This window comes from Chiloscyllium plagiosum, unplaced genomic scaffold (genome assembly GCF_037043375.1).
Source record: "Chiloscyllium plagiosum isolate Xiang-an unplaced genomic scaffold, Cpla_swu_hap1 HiC_scaffold_33, whole genome shotgun sequence".
Taxonomy (NCBI): Eukaryota; Metazoa; Chordata; class Chondrichthyes; order Orectolobiformes; family Hemiscylliidae; genus Chiloscyllium; species Chiloscyllium plagiosum.
Window position 1 is genome coordinate 29,778,046 of NW_028270171.1, and position 23,859 is coordinate 29,801,904.

At 50.8% G+C, this 23,859-nt stretch overlaps 1 protein-coding gene across 3 annotated transcripts in view; it reads left to right on the forward strand.

Annotated features, from left to right (window-relative positions):
• Nucleotides 1-23,859, forward strand: part of cby1 (chibby 1, beta catenin antagonist) — a 60,276-nt gene that overhangs the window by 15,318 nt on the left and 21,099 nt on the right. For 2 of the 3 annotated variants that reach the window (XM_087978121.1, XM_087978122.1), the window contains exon 3: nt 15,766-15,871. In XM_087978121.1, coding sequence (XP_087834247.1) covers nt 15,766-15,871 — 106 coding nt within the window. Of the gene's footprint in view, nt 1-15,765; nt 15,872-18,375; nt 18,652-23,859 lie in introns of those variants that run through there. The other variant, XM_087978123.1, reaches the window with a different exon arrangement.

Here is a 23,859-nt window from a genome sequence, read left to right on the forward strand (position 1 = left end):
ATATCTGTGTGAGTGCTGGTCGTGGGGATGGTGAGTATAGCTGTGTGAGTACTGGTCGTGAGGATGGTGAGAATTGCTGTGTGAGTGCTGGTCGTGGGGATGGTTAGTAATGCTGTGTGGAGTACTGGTCGTGGGGATGGTGAGTCTCGCTGTGTGAGTGCTGGTCGTGGGGAGGGTGAGTATAGCTGTGTTCGTGCTGGTCATGGTGATGGTGAGAATTGCTGTGTGAGTGCTGGTCGTGGGGATGGTGAGTATTGCTGTGTGAGTGCTGGTCGTGGGGATGGTGAGTATAGCTGTGTGAGTGCTGGTCGTGGGGATGGTGAGAATAGCTGTGTGAGTGCTGGTCGTGAGGATGGTGAGTTTTGCTGTCTGAGTGCTGGTCGTGGGGATGGTGAGTATTGCTGTGTGAGTGCTGGTCGTGAGGATAGTGCGTATAGCTGTGAGAATGCTGGTTGTGGGGTTGGTGAGTATTGCTGTGTGTGTACTGGTCGTGGGGATGGTGAGTTTTGCTGTGTGAGTGCTGGTCGTGGGGATGGTGAGTATAGCTGTGTGAGTACTGGTCGTGAGGATGGCGAGTATTGATGTGTGAGTGCTGGTCGTGTGGATGGTGAGTATTGCTGTGTGAGTACTGGTCGTGAGGATAGTGCGTATAGCTGTGAGAATGCTGGTTGTGGGGATGGTGAGTATTGCTGTGTGTGTACTGGTCGTGAGGATGGCGAGTATTGATGTGTGAGTGCTGGTCGTGGGGATGGTGAGTATTGCTGTGTGGAGTACTGGTCGTGAGGATGGTGAGTATTGTTGTGTGAGTGTTGGTCATGGGGATGGTGAGTATTGCTGTGTGGAGTACTAGTCGTGAGGATGGTGAGTATTATGTTTGTGAGTGTTGGTCATGGGGATGGTGAGTATTGCTGTGTGAGTGTTGGTCGTGGGGATGGTGAGTATTGCTGTGTGAGTGCTGGTCGTGGGGATGGTGAGTATAGCTGTGTGAGTGCTGGTCATGGGGATGGTGAGTATAGCTGTATGAGTGCTGTTCGTGGGGATGGTGAGTATATCTGTGTGAGTGCTGGTCATGGGGATGGTGAGTATAGCTGTGTGAGTACTGGTCATGAGGATGGTGAGTATTCCTGTGTGAGTGCTGGTCATGGGGATGGTGAGTATAGCTGTGTGGAGTACTGGTCATGAGGATGGTAAGTATAGCTGTGTGAGTACTGGTCATGAGGATGGTGAGTATTGCTGTGTGAGTGCTGATCGTGGGGATGGTGAATATTCCTGTGAGGAGTGCTGGTCGTGGGGATGGTGAGTTTTGCTGTGTGAGTGCTGGTCATGGGGATGGTGAGTATTGCTGTGTGAGTGCTGGTCGTGAAGATGGTGAGTTTTGCTGTGTGAGTGCTGGTCGTGGGGATGGTGAGTATTGCTGTGTGAGTGCTGGTCGTGGGGATGGTGAGTATTGCTGTGTGAGTATTGGTCGTGAGAATGGTGAGTATTGCTGTGTGAGTACTGGTCGTGAGGATAGTGCGTATAGCTGTGAGAATGCTGGTTGTGGGGATGGTGAGTATTGCTGTGTGTGTACTGGTCGTGGGGATGGTGAGTTTTGCTGTGTGAGTGCTGGTCGTGGGGATGGTGAGTATAGCTGTGTGAGTACTGGTCGTGAGGATGGTGAGAATTGCTGTGTGAGTGCTGGTTGTGAGGATGGTGAGTATTCCTGTGAGGAGTGCTGGTCGTGCGGATGGTGAGTATAGCTGTGTGGAGTACTGGTCATGAGGATGGTGAGTATAGCTATGTGAGTACTGGTCATGAGGATGGTGAGTATAGCTGTGTGAGTGCTGGTCGTGGGGATGGTGAGTATATCTGTGTGAGTGCTGGTCGTGGGGATGGTGAGTATAGCTGTATGAGTGCTGTTCGTGGGGATGGTGAGTATATCTGTGTGAGTGCTGGTCATGGGGATGGTGAGTATAGCTGTGTGAGTGCTGGTCATGGGAATGGTGAGTATAGCTGTGTGAGTGCTGGTCGTGGGGATGGTGAGTATAGCTGTGTGAGTGCTGGTCGTGGGGATGGTGAGTATAGCTGTGTGAGTGCTGGTCGTGGGGATGGTGAGTATAGCTGTGTGAGTACTGGTCGTGAGGATGGTGAGAATTGCTGTGTGAGTACTGGTCGTGGGGATGGTGAGTCTCGCTGTGTGAGTGCTGGTCGTGGGGTGGTGAGTATAGCTGTGTGAGTGCTGGTCATGGGGATGGTGAGAATTGCTGTGTGATTGCTGGTCGTGGGGATGGTGAGTATTACTGTGTGAGTGCTGGTCGTGGGGATGGTGAGTATAGCTGTGTGAGTGCTGGTCGTGGGGATGGTGAGTATAGCTGTGTGAGTGCTGGTCGTGGGGATGGTGAGTATATCTGTGTGAGTGCTGGTCGTGGGGATGGTGAGTATAGCTGTGTGAGTACTGGTCGTGAGGATGGTGAGAATTGCTGTGTGAGTGCTGGTCGTGGGGATGGTTAGTAATGCTGTGTGGAGTACTGGTCGTGGGGATGGTGAGTCTCGCTGTGTGAGTGCTGGTCGTGGGGAGGGTGAGTATAGCTGTGTGAGTGCTGGTCATGGGGATGGTGAGAATTGCTGTGTGAGTGCTGGTCGTGGGGATGGTGAGTATTGCTGTGTGAGTGCTGGTCGTGGGGATGGTGAGTATAGCTGTGTGAGTGCTGGTCGTGGGGATGGTGAGAATAGCTGTGTGAGTGCTGGTCGTGAGGATGGTGAGTTTTGCTGTGTGAGTGCTGGTCGTGGGGATGGTGAGTATTGCTGTGTGAGTGCTGGTCGTGAGGATAGTGCGTATAGCTGTGAGAATGCTGGTTGTGGGGTTGGTGAGTATTGCTGTGTGTGTACTGGTCGTGGGGATGGTGAGTTTTGCTGTGTGAGTACTGGTCGTGAGGATGGCGAGTATTGATGTGTGAGTGCTGGTCGTGTGGATGGTGAGTATTGCTGTGTGAGTACTGGTCGTGAGGATAGTGCGTATAGCTGTGAGAATGCTGGTTGTGGGGATGGTGAGTATTGCTGTGTGTGTACTGGTCGTGAGGATGGCGAGTATTGATGTGTGAGTGCTGGTCGTGGGGATGGTGAGTATTGCTGTGTGGAGTACTGGTCGTGAGGATGGTGAGTATTGTTGTGTGAGTGTTGGTCATGGGGATGGTGAGTATTGCTGTGTGGAGTACTAGTCGTGAGGATGGTGAGTATTATGTTTGTGAGTGTTGGTCATGGGGATGGTGAGTATTGCTGTGTGAGTGTTGGTCGTGGGGATGGTGAGTATTGCTGTGTGAGTGCTGGTCGTGGGGATGGTGAGTATAGCTGTGTGAGTGCTGGTCATGGGGATGGTGAGTATAGCTGTATGAGTGCTGTTCGTGGGGATGGTGAGTATATCTGTGTGAGTGCTGGTCATGGGGATGGTGAGTATAGCTGTGTGAGTACTGGTCATGAGGATGGTGAGTATTCCTGTGTGAGTGCTGGTCATGGGGATGGTGAGTATAGCTGTGTGGAGTACTGGTCATGAGGATGGTAAGTATAGCTGTGTGAGTACTGGTCATGAGGATGGTGAGTATTGCTGTGTGAGTGCTGATCGTGGGGATGGTGAATATTCCTGTGAGGAGTGCTGGTCGTGGGGATGGTGAGTTTTGCTGTGTGAGTGCTGGTCATGGGGATGGTGAGTATTGCTGTGTGAGTGCTGGTCGTGAAGATGGTGAGTTTTGCTGTGTGAGTGCTGGTCGTGGGGATGGTGAGTATTGCTGTGTGAGTGCTGGTCGTGGGGATGGTGAGTATTGCTGTGTGAGTATTGGTCGTGAGAATGGTGAGTATTGCTGTGTGAGTACTGGTCGTGAGGATAGTGCGTATAGCTGTGAGAATGCTGGTTGTGGGGATGGTGAGTATTGCTGTGTGTGTACTGGTCGTGGGGATGGTGAGTTTTGCTGTGTGAGTGCTGGTCGTGGGGATGGTGAGTATAGCTGTGTGAGTACTGGTCGTGAGGATGGTGAGAATTGCTGTGTGAGTGCTGGTTGTGAGGATGGTGAGTATTCCTGTGAGGAGTGCTGGTCGTGCGGATGGTGAGTATAGCTGTGTGGAGTACTGGTCATGAGGATGGTGAGTATAGCTATGTGAGTACTGGTCATGAGGATGGTGAGTATAGCTGTGTGAGTGCTGGTCGTGGGGATGGTGAGTATATCTGTGTGAGTGCTGGTCGTGGGGATGGTTAGTATTGCTGTGTGGAGTACTGGTCGTGGGGATGGTGAGTATAGCTGTGTGGAGTACTGGTCATGAGGATGGTGAGTATAGCTGTGTGAGTACTGGTCATGAGGATGGTGAGTATTGCTGTGTGAGTGCTGATCGTGGGGATGGTGAATATTCCTGTGAGGAGTGCTCGTCGTGGGGATGGTGACTTTTGCTGTGTGAGTGCTGGTCATGGGGATGGTGAGTATTGCTGTGTGAGTGCTGGTCGTGAGGATGGTGAGTTTTGCTGTGTGAGTGCTGGTCGTGGGGATGGTGAGTATAGCTGTGTGAGTACTGGTCGTGAGGATGGTGAGAATTGCAGTGTGAGTGCTGGTCGTGAGGATGGTGAGTATTCCTGTGAGGAGTGCTGGTCGTGGGGATGGTGAGTTTCGCTGTGTGGAGTACTGGTCATGAGGATGGTGAGTATAGCTGTGTGAGTACTGGTCATGAGGATGGTGAGTATAGCTGTGTGAGTACTGGTCATGAGGATGGTGAGTATAGCTGTGTGAGTACTGGTCATGAGGATGGTGAGTATTCCTGTGTGAGTACTGGTCATGGGGATGGTGAGTATAGCTGTGTGGAGTACTGGTCATGAGGATGGTGAGTATAGCTGTGTGAGTACTGGTCATGAGGATGGTGAGTATTGCTGTGTGAGTGCTGATCGTGGGGATGGTGAATATTCCTGTGAGGAGTGCTCGTCGTGGGGATGGTGAGTTTTGCTGTGTGAGTGCTGGTCATGGGGATGGTGAGTATTGCTGTGTGAGTGCTGGTCGTGAAGATGGTGAGTTTTGCTGTGTGAGTGCTGGTCGTGGGGATGGTGAGTATTGCTGTGTGAGTGCTGGTCGTGGAGATGGTGAGTATTGCTGTGTGAGTATTGGTCGTGAGAATGGTGAGTATTGCTGTGTGAGTACTGGTCGTGAGGATAGTGCGTATAGCTGTGAGAATGCTGGTTGTGGGGATGGTGAGTTTTGCTGTGTGAGTGCTGGTCGTGGGGATGGTGAGTATAGCTGTGTGAGTACTAGTCGTGAGGATGGCGAGTATTGCTGTGTGAGTGCTGGTCATGGGGATGGTGAGTATAGCTGTGTGAGTGCTGGTCGTGGGGATGGTGAGTATAGCTGTGTGAGTGCTGGTCGTGAGGATGGTGAGAATTGCTGTGTGAGTGCTGGTTGTGAGGATGGTGAGTATTCCTGTGAGGAGTGCTGGTCGTGGGGATGGTGAGTATAGCTGTGTGGAGTACTGGCCATGAGGATGGTGAGTATAGCTGTGTGAGTACTGGTCATGAGGATGGTGAGTTTTGCTGTGTGAGTGCTGGTCATGGGGATGGTGAGTATTGCTGTGTGAGTGCTGGTCGTGAGGATGGTGTGTTTTGCTGTGTGAGTGCTGGTCGTGGGGATGGTGAGTATTGCTGTGTGAGTGCTGGTCGTGAGGATAGTGCGTATAGCTGTGAGAATGCTGGTTGTGGGGATGGTGAGTATTGCTGTGTGAGTGCTAGTCGTGGGGATGGTGAGTATTGCTGTGTGAGTACTGGTCGTGAGGATAGTGCGTATAGCTGTGAGAATGCTGGTTGTGGGGATGGTGAGTATTGCTGTGTGTGTACTGGTCGTGGGGATGGTGAGTTTTGCTGTGTGAGTGCTGGTCGTGGGGATGGTGAGTATAGCTGTGTGAGTACTGGTCGTGAGGATGGCGAGTATTGATGTGTGAGTGCTGGTCGTGGGGATGGTGAGTATTGCTGTGTGGAGTACTGGTCGTGAGGATGGTGAGTATTGTTGTGTGAGTGTTGGTCATGGGGATGGTGAGTATTGCTGTGTGAGTGCTGGTCGTGAAGATGGTGAGTTTTGCTGTGTGAGTGCTGGTCGTGGGGATGGTGAGTATTGCTGTGTGAGTGCTGGTCGTGGAGATGGTGAGTATTGCTGTGTGAGTATTGGTCGTGAGAATGGTAAGTATTGCTGTGTGAGTACTGGTCGTGAGGATGGTGAGTATTGCTGTGTGAGTACTGGTCGTGAGGATAGTGCGTATAGCTGTGAGAATGCTGGTTGTGGGGATGGTCAGTATTGCTGTGTGTGTACTGGTCGTGGGGATGGTGAGTTTTGCTGTGTGAGTGCTGGTCGTGGGGATGGTGAGTATAGCTGTGTGAGTGCTGGTCGTGGGGATGGTGAGTATAGCTGTGTGAGTGCTGGTCATGGGGATGGTGAGAATTGCTGTGTGAGTGCTGGTCGTGGGGATGTTGAGTATTGCTGTGTGAGTGCTGGTCGTGGGGATGGTGAGAATTGCTGTGTGAGTGCTGGTCGTGGGGATGGTTAGTATTGCTGTGTGGAGTACTGGTCGTGGGCATGGTGAGTATAGCTGTGTGGAGTACTGGTCATGAGGATGGTGAGTATAGCTGTGTGAACACTGGTCATGAGGATGGTGAGTATTGCTGTGTGAGTGCTGGTCATGGGGATGGTGAATATTCCTGTGAGGAGTGCTGGTCGTGGGGATGGTGAGTTTTGCTGTGTGAGTGCTGGTCATGGGGATGGTGAGTATTGCTGTGTGAGTGCTGGTCGTGAGGATGGTGAGTATTGCTGTGTGAGTGCTGGTCGTGGGGATGGTGAGTATAGCTGTGTGAGTACTGGTCGTGAGGATGGTGAGAATTGCAGTGTGAGTGCTGGTCGTGAGGATGGTGAGTATTCCTGTGAGGAGTGCTGGTCGTGGGGATGGTGAGTATAGCTGTGTGGAGTACTGGTCATGAGGATGGTGAGTATAGCTGTGTGAGTACTGGTCATGAGGATGGTGAGTATAGCTGTGTGAGTACTGGTCATGAGGATGGTGAGTATAGCTGTGTGAGTACTGGTCATGAGGATGGTGAGTATTCCTGTGTGGAGTACTGGTCATGAGGATGGTGAGTATAGCTGTGTGAGTACTGGTCATGAGGATGGTGAGTATTGCTGTGTGAGTGCTGGTCATGGGGATGGTGAGTATTGCTGTGTGAGTGCTGGTCGTGAAGATGGTGAGTTTTGCTGTGTGAGTGCTGGTCGTGGGGATGGTGAGTATTGCTGTGTGAGTGCTTGTCGTGGGGATGGTGAGTATTGCTGTGTGAGTATTGGTCGTGAGAATGGTGAGTATTGCTGTGTGAGTACTGGTCGTGAGGATAGTGCGTATAGCTGTGAGAATGCTGGTTGTGGGGATGGTGAGTATTGCTGTGTGTGTACTGGTCGTGGGGATGGTGAGTTTTGCTGTGTGAGTGCTGGTCGTGGGGATGGTGAGTATAGCTGTGTGAGTACTGTTCGTGAGGATGGTGAGTATAGCTGTGTGAGTGCTGGTCGTGGGGATGGTGAGTATTGCTGTGTGAGTGCTGGTCATGGGGATGGTGAGTATTGCTGTGTGAGTGCTGGTCATGGGGATGGTGAGCATTGCTGTGTGGAGTACTGCTCGTGGGGATGGTGAGTATTGCTGTGTGAGTGCTGGTCGTGAGAATGGTGAGTATTGTTGTGTGAGTGTTGGTCGTGGGGATGGTGAGTATTGCTGTGTGATTGTTGGTCGTGGGGATGGTGAGTATTGCTGTGTGAGTGCTGGTCATGGGGATGGTGAGTACAGCTGTGTGAGTGCTGGTCGTGGGGATGGTGAGTATAGCTGTGTGAGTACTGGTCGTGAGGCTGGTGAGTATTGCTGTGTGAGTGCTGGTCGTGATGATGGTGAGTATTGCTGTGTGAGTACTGGCCGTGGGGATGGTGAGTATTGCTGTGTGAAGTACTGGTGGGGGGGATGGTGAGTATTGCTGTGTGAGTGCTGGCCGTGGGCATGGTGAGTATTGCTGTGAGGAGTGCTGGTCGTGGGGATGGTGAGTTTTGCTGTGTGAGTGCTGGTCGTGGGGATGGTGAGTATAGCTGTGTGAATGCTGGTCATGGGGATGGTGAGTATAGCTGTGTGAGTACTGGTCATGAGGATGGTGAGTATAGCTGTGTGAGTACTGGTCGTGAGGATGGTGAGTATAGCTGTGTGAGTGCTGGTCATGGGGATGGTGAGTATCGCTGTGTGTGGACTGGTCGTGGGGATGGTGAGTAATGCTGTGTGAGTGCTGGTCGTGGGGATGGTAAGTATAGCTGTGTGAGTACTGGTCGTGGGGATGGTGAGTATTGCTGTGTGGAGTGCTGGTCGTGGGGATGGTGAGTATTGCTGTGTGGAGTGCTGGTCGTGGGGATGGTGAGTATTGCTGTGTGAGTACTAGTCGTGAGGATGGTGAGTATTACAGTGTGGAGTGCTGGTCGTGGGGATGGTGAGTATTGCTGTGTGGAGTACTGGTCGTGGGGATGGTGAGTATTGCTGTGTGAGTGCTGGTGACGGGGATGGTGAGTATTGCTGTGTGGAGTACTGGTCGTGGGGATGGTGAGTATTGCTGTGTGGAGTACTGGTCATGGGGATGGTGAGTATTGCTGTGTGAGTGCTGGTCGTGGGGATGGTGAGTATTGCTGTGAGGGGTACTGGTCGTGGGGATGTTGAGTATTGCTGTGTGAGTGCTGGTCGTGGGGATGGTGAGTATAGCTGTGTGAGTGCTGGTCGTGGGGATGGTTACTATTGCTGTGAGGAGTGCTGGTCGTGCGGATGGTGAGTTTTGCTGTGTGAGTGCTGGTCGTGGGGATGGTGAGTTTTGCTGTGTGAGTGCTGGCCGTGGGGATGGTGAGTATTGCTGTGTGAATGCTGGTCATGGGGATGGTGAGTATAGCTGTGTGAGTACTGGTCGTGAGGATGGTGAGTATAGCTGTGTGAGTACTGGTCGCGAGAATGGTGAGTATTGCTGTGTGAGTGCTGGTCGTGGGGATGGTGAGTATTGCTGTGTGGAGTACTGGTCGTGGGGATGTTGAGTATTGCTGTGTGAGTGCTGGTCGTGGGGTTGGTGAGTATAGCTGTGTGAGTGCTGGTTGTGGGGATGGTGAGTATTGCTGTGAGGAGTGCTGGTCGTGGGGATGGTGAGTATAGCTGTGTGAGTGCTGGTCGTGGGGATGGTGAGTATAGCTGTGTGGAGTTCTGTTCGTGGGGATGGTGTGTTTTGCTGTGTGAGTGCTGGTCGTGGGGATGGTGAGTTTTGCTGTGTGAGTGCTGGTCGTGGGGATGGTGAGTATTGCTGTGAGGGGTACTGGTTGTGGGGATGTTGAGTATTGCTGTGTGAGTGCTGGTCGTGGGGATGGTGAGTATAGCTGTGTGAGTGATGGTCGTGGGGATGGTGAGTATAGCTGTGTGTGTACTGGTCGTGGGGATGGTGAGTATTGCTGTGTGAGTACTGGTCGTGGGGATGGTGAGTATAGCTGTGTGTGTGCTGGTCGTGGGGATGGTGAGTATTGCTGTGTGGACTGCTGGTCGTGGGGATGGTGAGTATTGCTGTGTGAGTGCTGGTCGTGGGGATGGTGAGTAGTGCTGTGTGAGTACTGGTCGTGAGGATGGTGAGTATTGCAGTGTGGTGTGCTGGTCGTGGGGATGGTGAGTATTGCTGTGTGGAGTACTGGTCGTAGGGATGGTGAGCATTGCTGTTTGAGTGCTGGTCACAGGGATGGTGAGTATTGCTGTGTGAGTACTGGTCGTGAGAATGGTGAATATTGCTGTGTGACTGCTGGTCGTGGGGATGGTTAGTATTACAGTGTGGAGTGCTGGTCGTGGGGATGGTGAGTATTGCTGTGTGGAGTACTGATCGTAGGGATGGTGAGCATTGCTGTGTGAGTGCTGGTCGTGGGGATGGTGAATATTGCTGTGTGACTGCTGGTCGTGGGGATGGTGAGTATTGCTGTGAGGAATACTGGTCATGGGGATGGTGAGTATAGCTGTGTGTGTGCTGGTCGTGGGGATGGTGAGTATAGCTGTGTGAGTACTGGTCGTGAGGATGGTGAGTATTGCTGTGTGAGTACTGGTCGTGGGGATGGTTAGTATTGCTGTGTGGAGTACTGGTTGTGAGGATGGTGAGAATTGCTGTGTGAGTGCTGGTCGTGGGGATGGTGAGAATTGCTGTGTGAGTGCTGGTCAATAGACAATATACAATAGGTGCAGGAGTAGGCCATTCAGCCCTTTGAGCCTGCACCGCCATTCAATATAATCATGGCTGATCATTCCTAATCAGTATCCTGTTCCTGCCTTATCTGCATAACCCTTGATTCCACTATCTTTGCGAGCTCTATCCAACTCCTTCTTAAATGAATCCAGAGTGTGGGTCTCCACTGCCCCTTGTGGCAGAGCATTCCACACAGCCACCACTGTCTGGGTGAAGAAGTTTCTCCTGAGCTCTGTCCTAAATGGTCTACCCCGTATTTTTAAGCTGTGTCCTCTGGTTCGGCACTCACCCATCAGTGGAAATATGTTTCCTACTGCCAGAGTGTCCAATCCTTTCATAATCTTATACGTCTCAATCAGATCCCCTCTCAATCTTCGAAACTCAAGGGTATACAAGCCCAGTCGCTTCAGTCTTTCAGTGTAAGGTAATCCTGCCATTCCAGGAATTGACCTCGTGAACCTATGCTGTACTCCCTCAATAGCCAGAATGTCTTTTCTCAAATTTGGAGACCAGGAACTGCACACAGTACTCCAGGTGTGGTCTCACCAGGGCCCTGTACAGCTGCAGAAGCACCTCTTTGCTTCTATACTCAATTCCTCTTGTTATGAAGGCCAGCATACTATTAGCCTTCATCACTACCTGCTATACCTGCATGCTTGCCTTCATTGACTGGTGTACAAGAACACCCAGATCTCTCTGTACTGCCCCTTTACATAAATTGATTCCATTGAGGTAGTAGTCTGCCTTCCTGTTCTTGCTACCAAAGTGGATAACCATACATTTATCCACATTAAACTGCATCTGCCATGCATCTGCCCACACACCTAACTTGTCCAGGTCACCCTGTAATCTCCTAACATCCTCATCACTTTTCACCCTGCCACCCAGCTTTGTATCATCAGCAGATTTGCTAATGTTATTGCTGATACCATCTTCTATATCATTAACATATATTGTAAAAAGCTGTGGTCCCAGCACGGATCCCTGCGTTACCCCACTGGTCACTGCCTGCCATTCCGAAATGGAGCCGTTTATCACTACCCTTTGTTTCCTATTAGCCAACCAATTTTCAATCCAATCTAGTACTTTGCCCCCAATACCATGCACCCTAATTTTACTCACTAACCTCCTGTGTGGGACTTTATCAAAAGCTTTCTGAAAGTCCAGATACACTACATCTACTGGATTTCCCTCGTCCAACTTCATAGTTACATCCTCAAAAAATTCAAGAAGATTAGTCAAGCATGATTTCCCCTTCATAAATCCATGCTGACTCTTTCCTATCCTGTTACTACTATCCAGATGTGCAGTAATTTCATCCTTTATAATAGACTCCAGCATCTTTCCGACCACTGAGGTCAGACTAACTGGTCTATAATTACCTGCTTTCTCTCGCCCACCTTTCTTAAAAAGTGGTATAACATGAGCCACCCTCCAATCCTCAGGAACCGACCCCGAATCTATTGCACTCTGGAAAATAATCACCAACGCATCCACAATTTCCCGAGCCACCTCCTTCAGTACCCTGGGATGCAGACCATCAGGCCCCGGAGACTTATCAACCTTCAGACCTAACAGCTTTTCCAACACCAAATCTTGGCAAATATAAATTCCCTTAAGTTCAGGTCCTTCAGCCACTGTTACCTCAGGGAGATTGCTTGTGTCTTCCCAAGTGAACACAGATCTGAAGTACCCATTTAATTCCTCTGCCATTTCTTTGTCGTGGGGATGGTGAGTATTGCTGTGTGAGTACTGGTCATGAGAATGGTGAGTATTGCCGTGAGAGTGATGGTCGCGGGGATGGTGAGTATTGCTGTGTGAGTACTGGTCGTGGGGATGGTGAGTACTGGTCGTGAGGATGGTGAGTATTGCTGTGAGAGTGCTGGTCGCGGGGATGGTGAATATTGCTGTGTGAGTACTGGTCGTGGGGATGGTGAGTGCTGGTCGTGAGGATGGTGAGAATTGCTGTGTGAGTGCTGGTCGCGAGGATGGTGAGTATTGCTGTGTGAGTGCTGGTCATGAGGATGGTGAGTATAGCTGTGTGAGTGCTAGTCGTGGGGATGGTGAGTTTTGCTGTGTGAGTGCTGGTCGTGGGGATGGTGAGTATAGCTGTGTGGGTGCTAGTCGTGGGGATGGTGAGTATAGCTGTGTGACTGCTGGTCGTGGGGATGGTGAGTATTGCTGTGTGAGTGCTGGTCATGAGGATGGTGAGTATTGCTGTGTGAGTGCTGTTCATGAGGATGGTGAGTATTGCTGTGCGTGCTGGTCGTGGGGATGGTGAGTATTGCTATGTGGAGTACTGGTCGTGGGGATGGTGAGTATTGCTGTGTGAGTGCTGGTCTGGGGATGGTGAGTATAGCTGTGTGAGTGCTAGTCGTGGGGATGGTGAGTTTTGCTGTGTGAGTGCTGTTTGTGGGGATGGTGAGTATAGCTGTGTGACTGCTGGTCGTGGGGATGGTGAGTTTTGCTGTGTGGGTACTGGTCGTGGGGATGGTGAGTATTGCTGTGTGAGTGCTGGTCATGTGGATGGTGAGTATAGCTGTGTGAGTACTGGTCGTGAGGATGGTGAGTATTACTGTGTGAGTGCTGGTCATGGGGATGGTGAGTATTGCTGTGTGAGCACTGGTCGTGAGGATGGTGAGTATTGCAGTGTGGAGTGCTGGTCGTGGGAATGGTGAGTATTGCTGTGTGAGTACTGGTCGTGAGAATGGTGAGTATTGCTGTGTGAGTACTGGTCGTGAGAATGGTGCGTATAGCTGTGTGAGTGCTGGTCGTGGGGATGGTGAGTATAGCTGTGTGAGTGCTGGTCACGGGGATGGTGAGTATTGCTGTGAGAAGTGCTGGTCGTGGGGATGGTGAGTATTGCTGTGTGAGTGTTGATCGTGGGGATGGTGAGTATAGCTGTGTGAATGCTGGTCATGGGGATGGTGTGTATTGCTGTGTGGAGTACTGGTCGTGGGGATGGTGTGTATTGCTGTGTGAAGTACTGGTCGTGGGGATGATGATTATTGTTGTGTGGAGTACTGGTCGTGAGAATGGTGCGTATAGCTGTGTGAGTGATGGTCATGGGGATTGTGAGTATTGCTGTGTGAGTGCTGGTCATGAGGATGGTGAGTATTGCTGTGTGAGTGCTGGCCATGAGGATGGTGAGTATTGCTGTGTGAGTGCTGGTCATGAGGATGGTGAGTATTGCTATGTGAGTGCTGGTCATGAGAATGGTGAGTATTGCTGTGTGAGTGCTGGTCGTGGGGATGGTGAGTTTTGCTGTGTGAGTACTGGTCGGGTGGATGGTGAGTATTACTGTGTGAGTGCTGGTCATGAGGATGGTGAGTATTGCTGTGTGAGTGCTGGTCATGAGGATGGTGAGTATAGCTGTGTGAGTGCTAGTCGTGGGGATGGTGAGTTTTGCTGTGTGAGTGCTGGTCGTGGGGATGGTGAGTTTTGCTGTGAGTGCTGGTCGTGGGGATGGTGAGTATTGCTGTGTGGGTACTGGTCGTGGGGATGGTGAGTATTGCTGTGTGAGTGCTGGTCATGTGGATGGTGAGTATTGCTGTGTGGGTACTGGTCGTGGGGATGGTGAGTATAGCTGTGTGGGTACTGGTCGTGGGGATGGTGAGTATAGCTGTGTGAGTGCTGGTCATGAGGATGGTGAGTATTGCTGTGTGAGTGCTGGTCGTGGGGACGGTGAGTATTGCTATGTGGAGTACTGGTCGTGGGGATGGTGAGTATTGCTGTGTGAGTGCTGTTTGTGGGGATGGTGAGTATCGCTGTGTGACTGCTGGTCGTGGGGATGGTGAGTTTTGCTGTGTGAGTGCTGGTAATGAGGATGGTGAGTATTGCTGTGTGAGTTCTGGTCGTGGGATTGGTGAGTATTGCTGTGTGAGTGCTGGTCGTGGGGATGGTGAGTTTTGCTGTGTGAGTGCTGGTTGTGGGGATGGTGAGTATAGCTGTGTGAGTGCTGGTCGTGGGGATGGTGAGTATTGCTATGTGGAGTACTGGTCGTGAGAATGATGAGTATTGCTGTGTGAGTGCTGGTCGTGGGGATGGTGAGTATTGCTGTGTGAATGCTGGTCGTGGGGATGGTGAGTATTGCTATGTGGAGTACTGGTCGTGAGAATGATGAGTATTGCTGTGTGAGTGCTGTTCGTGGGGATGGTGAGAGTCGCTGTGTGACTGCTGGTCGTGGGGATGGTGAGTATTGCTGTGTGAGTTCTGGTCGTGGGATTGGTGAGTATTGCTGTGTGAGTGCTGGTCGTGGGGTTGGTGAGTTTTGCTGTGTGAGTGCTGGTTGTGGGGATGGTGAGTATAGCTGTGTGAGTGCTGGTCGTGGGGATGGTGAGTATTGCTGTGTGAGTACTGGTCGTGAGAATGATGAGTATTGCTGTGTGAGTACTGGTCGTGAGAATGATGAGTATTGCTGTGTGAGTACTGGTCGTGGGGATTGTGAGTATTGCTGTGTGAGTACTGGTCGTGAGGATGGTGAGTATTGTTGTGTGAGTACTGGTCGTGGGGATGGTGATTATTGCTGTGTGGAGTACTGGTCGTGAGATTGGTGCGTATAGCTTTGTGAGTGATGGTCATGGGGATTGTGAGTATTGCTGTGTGAGTGCTGGTCATGAGGATGGTGAGTATTGCTGTGTGAGTGCTGGTCATGAGGATGGTGACTATTGCTGTGTGAGTGCTGGTCGTGGGGATGGTGAGTTTTGCTGTGTTAGTACTGGTCGTGGGGATGGTGAGAATTGCTGTGTGAGTGCTGGTCATGAGGATGGTGAGTATTGCTGTGTGGAGTACTGGTCGTGAGATTGGTGCGTCTCGCTGTGTGAGTGATGGTCATGGGGATTGTGAGTATTGCTGTGTGAGTGCTGGTCATGAGGATGGTGAGTATTGCTGTGTGAGTGCTGGCCATGAGGATGGTGAGTATTGCTGTGTGAGTGCTGGTCGTGGGGATGGTGAGTATTGCTGTGTGAGTGCTGGTCGTGGGGATGGTGAGTTTTGCTGTGTGAGTACTGGTCGTGGGGATGGTGAGTATTGCTGTGTGAGTGCTGGTCATGAGGATGGTGAGTATTGCTGTGTGAGTGCTGGTCGTGGGGATGGTGAGTATTGCTGTGTGGGTACTGGTCGTGGGGATGGTGAGTTTTGCTGTGTGAGTGCTGTTTGTGGGGACGGTGAGTATAGCTGTGTGAGTGCTGGCCGTGGGGATGGTGAGTTTTGCTGTGTGAGTGCTGTTTGTGGGGATGGTGAGTATAGCTGTGTGACTGCTGGTCGTGGGGATGGTGAGTATAGCTGTGTGAGTGCTGGTCATGAGGATGGTGAGTATTGCTGTGTGAGTACTGGTCGTGGGGATGGTGAGTATTGCTGTGTGAGTGCTGGTCGTGGGGATGGTGAGTATTGCTGTGTGGAGTGTTGGTCGTGGGGAAGGTGAGTATTGCTGTGTGAGTGCTGGTCACGGGGATGGTGAGTATTGCTGTGTGGAGTGCTGGCTGTAATATTGTCTGGGTCTGTGTTTGTTCCAGCTCGATCGTGCGAGCCGTGAAGTTGAGCTGGGCTTGGATCATGGTGCTCCTATGATGAATATTGGAGGACAGAGCCTGAAGTTTGACAATGGCCAGTGGGTGTCAGGTTGGTGTGACTTATTTTAAAATGTTAGACATGTTCTGGTGAAGTCAGAGTGGACGTGCTATATCTTTCCCCTGCCATATTCCCTCCCCCATCCTACTGGTTGCAAGTCCAGTCAATGAACTGCTGGCTTCTCCAGCATAGAGTCATAGAGATGTACAGCATGGAAACAGACCCTTCGGTCCAACCCGTCCATCCCGACCAGATATCTCAACCCAATCTAGTCCCACCTGCCAGCACCTGGCCCATATCCCTCCAAACCTTTCCTATTCATATACCCATCCAAATGCCTCTTAAATGTTGTACTTATACCAGCCTCCACCACATCCTCTGGCAGCTCATTCCAAACACGTACCACCCTCTGTGTGAAAATGTTGCCCCTTAGGTCTCTTTTATATCTTTCCCCTCTCACCCTAAACCTATGCACTCTAGTTCTAGACTCTCCGACCCCAGGGAAAGACTTTGTCTATTTACCCAATCCATGCCCCCTTATAATTTTGTAAACCTCTATAAGGTCACCCCTCAACCTCCGTCGCTTCAGGGAAATATCTTACATCCTCTCTGGTACTATCTTCCTTACTCTCAGTATTCTCGTTAGCCCCGTGATTTTGAGTGGTGGTCCTGCTCCAAAAACCTGAGCACGTAATTGAAAGCTGAGGGCCCTTACGGTGCAATGGTAGTATCCTCAGTTCTGGGCCAAAAGGCTCCAATTCAAATCCTATCTGCTTCAAAGGTGTGCCATACGACCTCTGAACAGATTGCCAGCTCTCTTCTGTAGCTATTTTTAATCAATCAGTGTTTAGGGAGTACTGCACTGTCAGACATGCCTTATCTTTTCAATCAGATGTCAAGTCAAGATCCGTATGCTCTCAGACGTCCTATGTTATCAAAGAACAAGGGAATTCTCATTTGATGTTTAGATCTCAACCAGTAAAACTAATGATCTGGCCTATGTGCTCAACTACTTTTCCTTGTTATCTTTCTCACTTGCCCTGTCCCTCTGAATCTTTAGAACCTTGTAACTTGGGCACCTTGTATGTGCAAGCTCTTTCATAAAGGTAGACTCATTTTCTTGGTCTCTCAAAAGCTTTTTCACTTTTAAGGGAATCGACTACCTTCACGTTTCCAGAGCAGTGCATCCCCAACCGTATTAATTTGCTGTGGAAAATGCTATTTTCCTCTGATTGCTTTGCCAATCATCGGTGTCGTTGTTGCTGGAAGCATAAAAACATATCGAATCATAGAGTCCGACAGCACAGAGATTGGACCTTTGACCCAAACTGGTCCATGCCAACCAAAATATCCATCCAAGCTAGCCCCATTTCCCCGCACCTACCCCATACCCTTCTAAATCTTTCCTATCCATGTATTTGTCCAAATGCCTTTTAAATATTGTCAATGTACCTGCCTCAACCACTTCCACTGGCAGCTCATACCATATGCATATCATCCTGACTGTAAAAAAAAGTTGCCTGTCAAGTTCCCTTTTATTCTTTCCCCTCTCGCCTTAAACTTAGCCCTCTAGTCCTCAATTCCCCAACCTTGGGAAAAAGACTGAGTGCATTCACCCTATCCTTGCCTCTCATGATCTTATACACTGCTATAAGATTCTTCCTCAGTCTCCTACATTCTAAAGAAAAAAAGTCCTAACTTGTCCAACTTCGATTTGAATCAAGACCACTCTGCCATATAAGAACATCATGGCTGATCTGATACTAAGTTCAAATCTACATTCATACTTACCCCTGCTAACCTTTCGCGCCCCCCACCCCGCCCCCGATTGGTAAACAAGAATCTCTCCACCTCTGCCTTAAAAATATTAAAGGACCCTGGTTCCATCGTCTTTTCAGGAAGAAACAATTCCACCTCTTCTCTATTTTAACTGAGAAATCCCTGATTTTTAAATAGTGATACTTTTAGATTTTCCCTCTCCACACTTACCCTTTCATGACCTCTCAGGATCCTCCATGTTACAATGAAGTCACCTCTTATTCTTCTGAACCCCAAAGGATACAATCCTAGTCTTTCCTCATAACACAGCCCATCCAATCCAGGTTTCAGTCTCATGAAGCTTCTCTGTGTACAGTCTCCAATGCATTTACATCCTAGGTGCGGGGAAATGGGGCGGAACAGTGGCTCAGTGGTTAGCACTGCAGCCTCACAGCACCAGGGTCCCAGGTTCGATTCCAGCCTCGGGTGACTGTCTGTGTGGAGTTTGCACATTCTCCCCGGTTTCCTCCAGGTGCTCCAGTTTCCCCCCACAGTCCAAAGGTATGCAGGTCAGGTGAATTGGCCGTGCTAAGTTGCCCATAGTGTTAGGTGCATCAATCAGAGGGAAATAGGTCTGTGTGGGTTACTCTTTGGAGGGTCGGTGTGGACTTGTTGGGCCAAAGGGCCTGTTTCCACACTGTAGGAAATCTAATCTAAAATCCTTCCTTAAATAAGATGACCAATACTGTGTACAGTACTCAAGATGAATCAATTTCTCCTTATTTCTTCAATCAAAGCCATCATGATTTTGAGCATCTATCAACTCTCCTCTGAAAACTCTGCTCCCAGAGAGATAGCCCTGCTCTTTCCAGACTCCATAAAACTGATGTTCCTCATCCCTGGAACCACGTGTGAATCTCCGCACTATCTCTAAGGCCTTGACATCTTTCCTGGCATGTCATATTTACAATTGAGCACAAGACTGGAGTTGGAGCCTGAACTAGTTTGTAAAGGTTCAGCATAACTTTCTTGTTTTTACATTCTCTTTCTACATATTAAAAATAAACATGGAATCCTTGGATTTAGTTAAACAGTCTTAATTTGTCCTGCGATCTTCAGAGGTGTGTGTATTTATCTATTCCCCACCCCACCCCGTGTCTCTGGGCCTGTTCCCCACCCCATCCCGTGTCTCTGGGCCTGAATGAACCACTTACTCCCGGTTGCCTCTATACCCATCAGTTTGATATAAAAGAGATATTATAGTGCACTCTGACCCAGGGAGAGCGCACTCCTACAGCAACAGCACTCTGACCCAGGGAGAGCGCACTCCCCCAGCAACAGCACCCTGACCCAGGGAGAACACACTCCCCCAGCAACCGCACCCTGACCCAGGGAGAGTACACTCCCCCAGCAACCGCACCCTGACCCAGGGAGAGTACACTCCCCCAGCAACAGCACCCTGACCCAGGGAGAGCACACTCCCCCAGCAACAGCACCCTGACCCAGGGAGAGCACACTCCCCCAGCAACAGCACCCTGACCCAGGGAGAACACACTCCCCCAGCAACAGCACCCTGGCCCAGGGAGAGTACACTCCCCCAGCACCCTGACCCAGGGAGAGTACACTCCCCCAGCACCCTGACCCAGGGAGAGCACACTCCCCCAGCACCCTGACCCAGGGAGAGCACTCTCCCACAGCCCCCTGACCAGGGAGGGCACACTCCCACAGCCCCCTGACCAGGGAGAGCACACTCCCACAGCCCCCTGACCAGGGAGAGCACACTCCCACAGCCCCCTGACCCAGGGAGAGCACACTCCCACAGCCCCCTGACCCAGGGAGAGTACACTCCCCCAGCACCCTGACCCAGGGAGAGCACACTCCCACAGCCCCCTGACCAGGGAGAGCACACTCCCACAGCCCCCTGACCAGGGAGAGCACACTCCCACAGCCCCCTGACCAGGGAGAGCACACTCCCACAGCCCCCTGACCCAGGGAGAGTACACTCCCCCAGCAACAGCACTCTGACCCAGGGAGAGTACACTCCCCCAGCAACCCCACCCTGACCCAGGGAGAGCACACTCCCCCAGCAACAGCACCCTGACCCAGGGAGAGCACACTCCCACAGCCCCCTGACCAGGGAGAGCACACTCCCACAGCCCCCTGACCAGGGAGAGCACACTCCCACAGCCCCCTGACCAGGGAGAGCACACTCCCACAGCCCCCTGACCAGGGAGAGCACACTCCCACAGCCCCCTGACCCAGGGAGAGTACACTCCCCCAGCAACAGCACTCTGACCCAGGGAGAGTACACTCCCCCAGCAACCCCACCCTGACCCAGGGAGAGCACACTCCCCCAGCAACAGCACCCTGACGCAGGGAGAGTACACTCCCTCAGCAACAGCCCCCTAACCCAGGGAGAGCACACTCCCCCAGCAACAGCACCCTGACCCAGGGTGAGTACACTCCCCCAGCAACAGCACCCTGACGCAGGGAGAGCACACTCCCACAGCCCCCTGACCCAGGGAGAGTACACTCCCACAGCAACAGCACCCTGATGCAGGGAGAGTACACTCCCTCAGCAACAGCCCCCTAACCCAGGGAGAGCACACTCCCCCAGCAACAGCACCCTGACCCAGGGAGAGTACACTCCCCCAGCAACAGCACCCTGACGCAGGGAGAGCACACTCCCACAGCCCCCTGACCCAGGGAGAGTACACTCCCACAGCAACAGCACTCTGACCCAGGGAGAGTACACTCCCCTGACCCAGGGAGAGCAGACTCGCCCAGCAACAGCAGAGTTAGAACAAACAGAGTTGTTGTCTCTGGTTTGTTACTGGTGCCACGTGATAGAGAGTCGAGGAATAGGGAGATAGAACAGTTAAATGCGTGGCTACAAGGATGGTGCAGGAGGGAGGGATTCCGATATCTGGATAACTGGGGTTCTTTCTGGGGAAGGTGGGACCTCTATAAACAGGATGGTCTACACCTGAATCTGAGGGGCACCAGTATCCTTGGAGGGAGGTTTGCTAGTGCTCTTGGGGCGGGGGGGGGGGGTTTAAACTAACTCTGCAGGGGCATGGGAACCTAGACTGTAGCTTTAGGGTGTAGGACCTGGAGTGTAGGGAGGTTAGGAACATGGCATCAATCTCAAAGGAGGGTGCCTGTAAACAGAAAAGTGGCTTGAAGTATGTATAGTTCAATGCAAGAAGTATACGGAATAAGGTAGGTGAACTTGCAGCGTGGGTTGGTACCTGGGACTTCGATGTTGTGGCTATTACGGAGACATGGGTAGAACAGGGACAAGATTGGCTGTTGCAGGTTCCAGGGTTTAAATGTTTTAGTAGGGTCAGAGGTGGGGGTAAAAGAGGGGGAGGTGTGGCATTGCTTGTCAAAGATAGTATTACAGCGGTGGAAAGGACGATGGATGAAGACTCGCCATCTGAGGTAGTTTGGGCTGAGGTTAGGAATAGGAAAGGTGAGGTCACCCTGTCAGGAGTTTTCTACAAGCCTCCTAATAGTCCTGGAGATGTAGAAGAAAGGATTGCGAGGATGATTCAGGAGAAGATTGAGGGCAGCACGGTGGCACAGTGGTTAGCACTGCTGCCTCACAGTGCCAGAGACATGGGTTCAATTCCCGACTCAGGCGACTGACTGTGTGAAGTTTGCACATTCTCCCCGTGTCTGCGTGGGTTTCCTCCGGGTGCTGCGGTTTCCTCCCACAGTCCAAAGATGTGCAGGTCAGGTGAATTGGCCATGCTAAATTGCCCATAGTGTTAGGTAAAGGGGTAAATGTAGGGGAATGGGTGAGTTGTGCTTTGGCGGGTCGGTGTGGACTTGTTGGGCCTGTTTCCACACTGTAAGTAATCTAATCAAGAGTGAAAGTAATAGGGTGGTTGTTATGGGGGACTTTAACTTTCCAGATATTGACTGGGAAAGCTATAGCTCGAGTTCGTTAGATGGGTTGGTGTTTGTCCAATGTGTGCAGGAGGGTTTCCTGACACAATATGTAGACAGGCCAACAAGAGGTGAGGCACGACGTAGGATGCGTGGCTTGGAAAAGTAGGCTTCAAGGCAAGGGCGTAATTGATATGTGGAGCTTGTTCAAGGAGCAACTATTGATTGTCCTTGATAAGTATGTACCTGTCAGGCAGGGAGGAAAGGGTCGTGTGAGGGAGCCGTGGTTTAATAAGGAATTGGAATCCCTTGTTAACTGGAAGAGGGCGGCCTCTGTAAAGATGAGGCGTGAAGGTTCAATTGGGGCGATTAAGAGTTATAAGGTAGCGAGGAAGGATCTGAAGAGAGAGCTAAGAGCAGCAAGGAGGGGACATGAAAGGTCCTAAGTTGGTAGGATTAGGGAAAACCCTAAGGCTTTCTATAGGTATGTCAGGAATAAAAGAATGACTAGGGTAGGAATAGGTCTATGAAGGGCTTTTGCCCGAAACGTCGATTTTGCTGCTCGTCGGATGCTGCCTGAACTGCTGTGCTCTTCCAGCACCACTGATCCAGAATCTGGTTTCCAGCATCTGCAGTCATTGTTTTTACCTAGGAATAGGTCCAGTCAAGGATAGTAGTGGGAAGTTGCGTGTGGAGGCTGAAGAGATTGTGGAGACACTGAATGAATATTTTTTGTCAGTATTCACTCAGGAACAGGACATTGTTGCCGATGTGAATACTGAGTCACAATTAAGTGGAATGAATGGCTTTGAGGTATGTAGGGAAGAGGTGTTGGAAATTCTGGAAAGGGTGAAAATAGATAAGTCCCCTGGGCCTGATGGCATTTATCCTAGGATTCTCTGGGAAGCAAGGGAGGAGATTGCAGAGGAATTGGCCTTGATTTTTATGTCCTCGTTGTCTACAGGAATAGTGCCAGAAGACTGAAGGATAGCAAATGTGGTTCCCTTGTTCAAGAAGGGGAGTAGGGATAACCCTAGTAACTATAGGCCGGTGAGTCTCACTTCTGTTATGGGCATAGTCTTAGAGAGAATTGTAAGGGATAGGATTTATGAACATCTGGATAGGAATAATGCGATCAAGGATAGTCAGCATGGTTTTGTGAAGGGCAGGTCATGCCTCACAAACCTTATTGAATTCTTTGAGAAGGTGACTAAGAAGGTAGACGAGGGTAAAGCGGTAGATGTGGTGTATATGGATTTTAGTAAGGCGTTTGATAAGGTTCCCCATGGTAGGCTACTGCAAAAAATACAGAGGTATGGCATTGAGGGTGAGCTGGAGGTTTGGATTAGGAATTGGCTGGCTGGAAGAAGACAGAGGGTAGTAGTTGATGGTAAAGGTTCATCTTGGAGTGCAGTTACTAGCGGTGTTCCGCAAGGATCTGTTTTGGGACCATTGCTGTTTGTCATTTTTATAAATGACCTGGAGGAGGGGCTAGAAGGTTGGGTGAGCAAGTTTGTGGATGATACGAAAGTCGGTGGAGTTGTTGACAGTGAGGAAGGATGTGTCAGGTTACAGCGGGATATAGATAAGTTGCAGAGCTGGGCAGAAAGGTGGCAAATGGAGTTCAATGTAGGTAAGTGTGAGGTGATTCACTTTGGTAAGAGTAACAAAAAGACGGGGTACTGGGCTAATGGTCGGATACTTGGTAGTGTGGATGAGCAGAGGGATCTTGGTGTCTATGTACACAGATCTCTGAAAGTTGCCACCCAGGTAAATAGTGCGGTGAAGAAGGCATATGGCGTACTGGCTTTTATTGGTAGAGGAATTGAGTTCCAGAGCCTTGAGGTCATGTTGCAATTGTATAAGACTCTGGTGCGGCCGCATCTGGAGTATTGTGTGCAGTTTTGGTCGCCATACTATAGGAAGGATGTGGAGGCACTGGAACGGGTGCAGAGGAGGTTTACCAGGATGTTGCCTGGTATGGTAGGAAGATCGTATGAGGAAAGGCTGAGGCACTTGGGGCTGTTTTCATTGGAGAAAAGAAGGTTTACTGGTGACTTGATAGAGGTGTACAAGATGATTAGGGGTTTAGATAGGGTTGACCGTGAGAACCTTTTTCCACATATGGAGTCAGCTATTACAAGGGGGCATAGCTTTAAATTAAGGGGGGGTAGGTATAGGGCAGATGTTAGGGGTAGGTTCTTTACTCAGCGAGTCGTGAGTTCATGGAATGCCCTGCCAGTAGCAGTGGTGGACTCTCCCTCTTTATGGGCATTTAAACGGGCATTGGATAGGCATATGGAGGATAGTGGGCTAGTGTAGGTTAGGTGGGCTTGGATCGGCGCAACATTGAGGGCCAAAGGGCCTGTACTTTTCTATGTTCTATG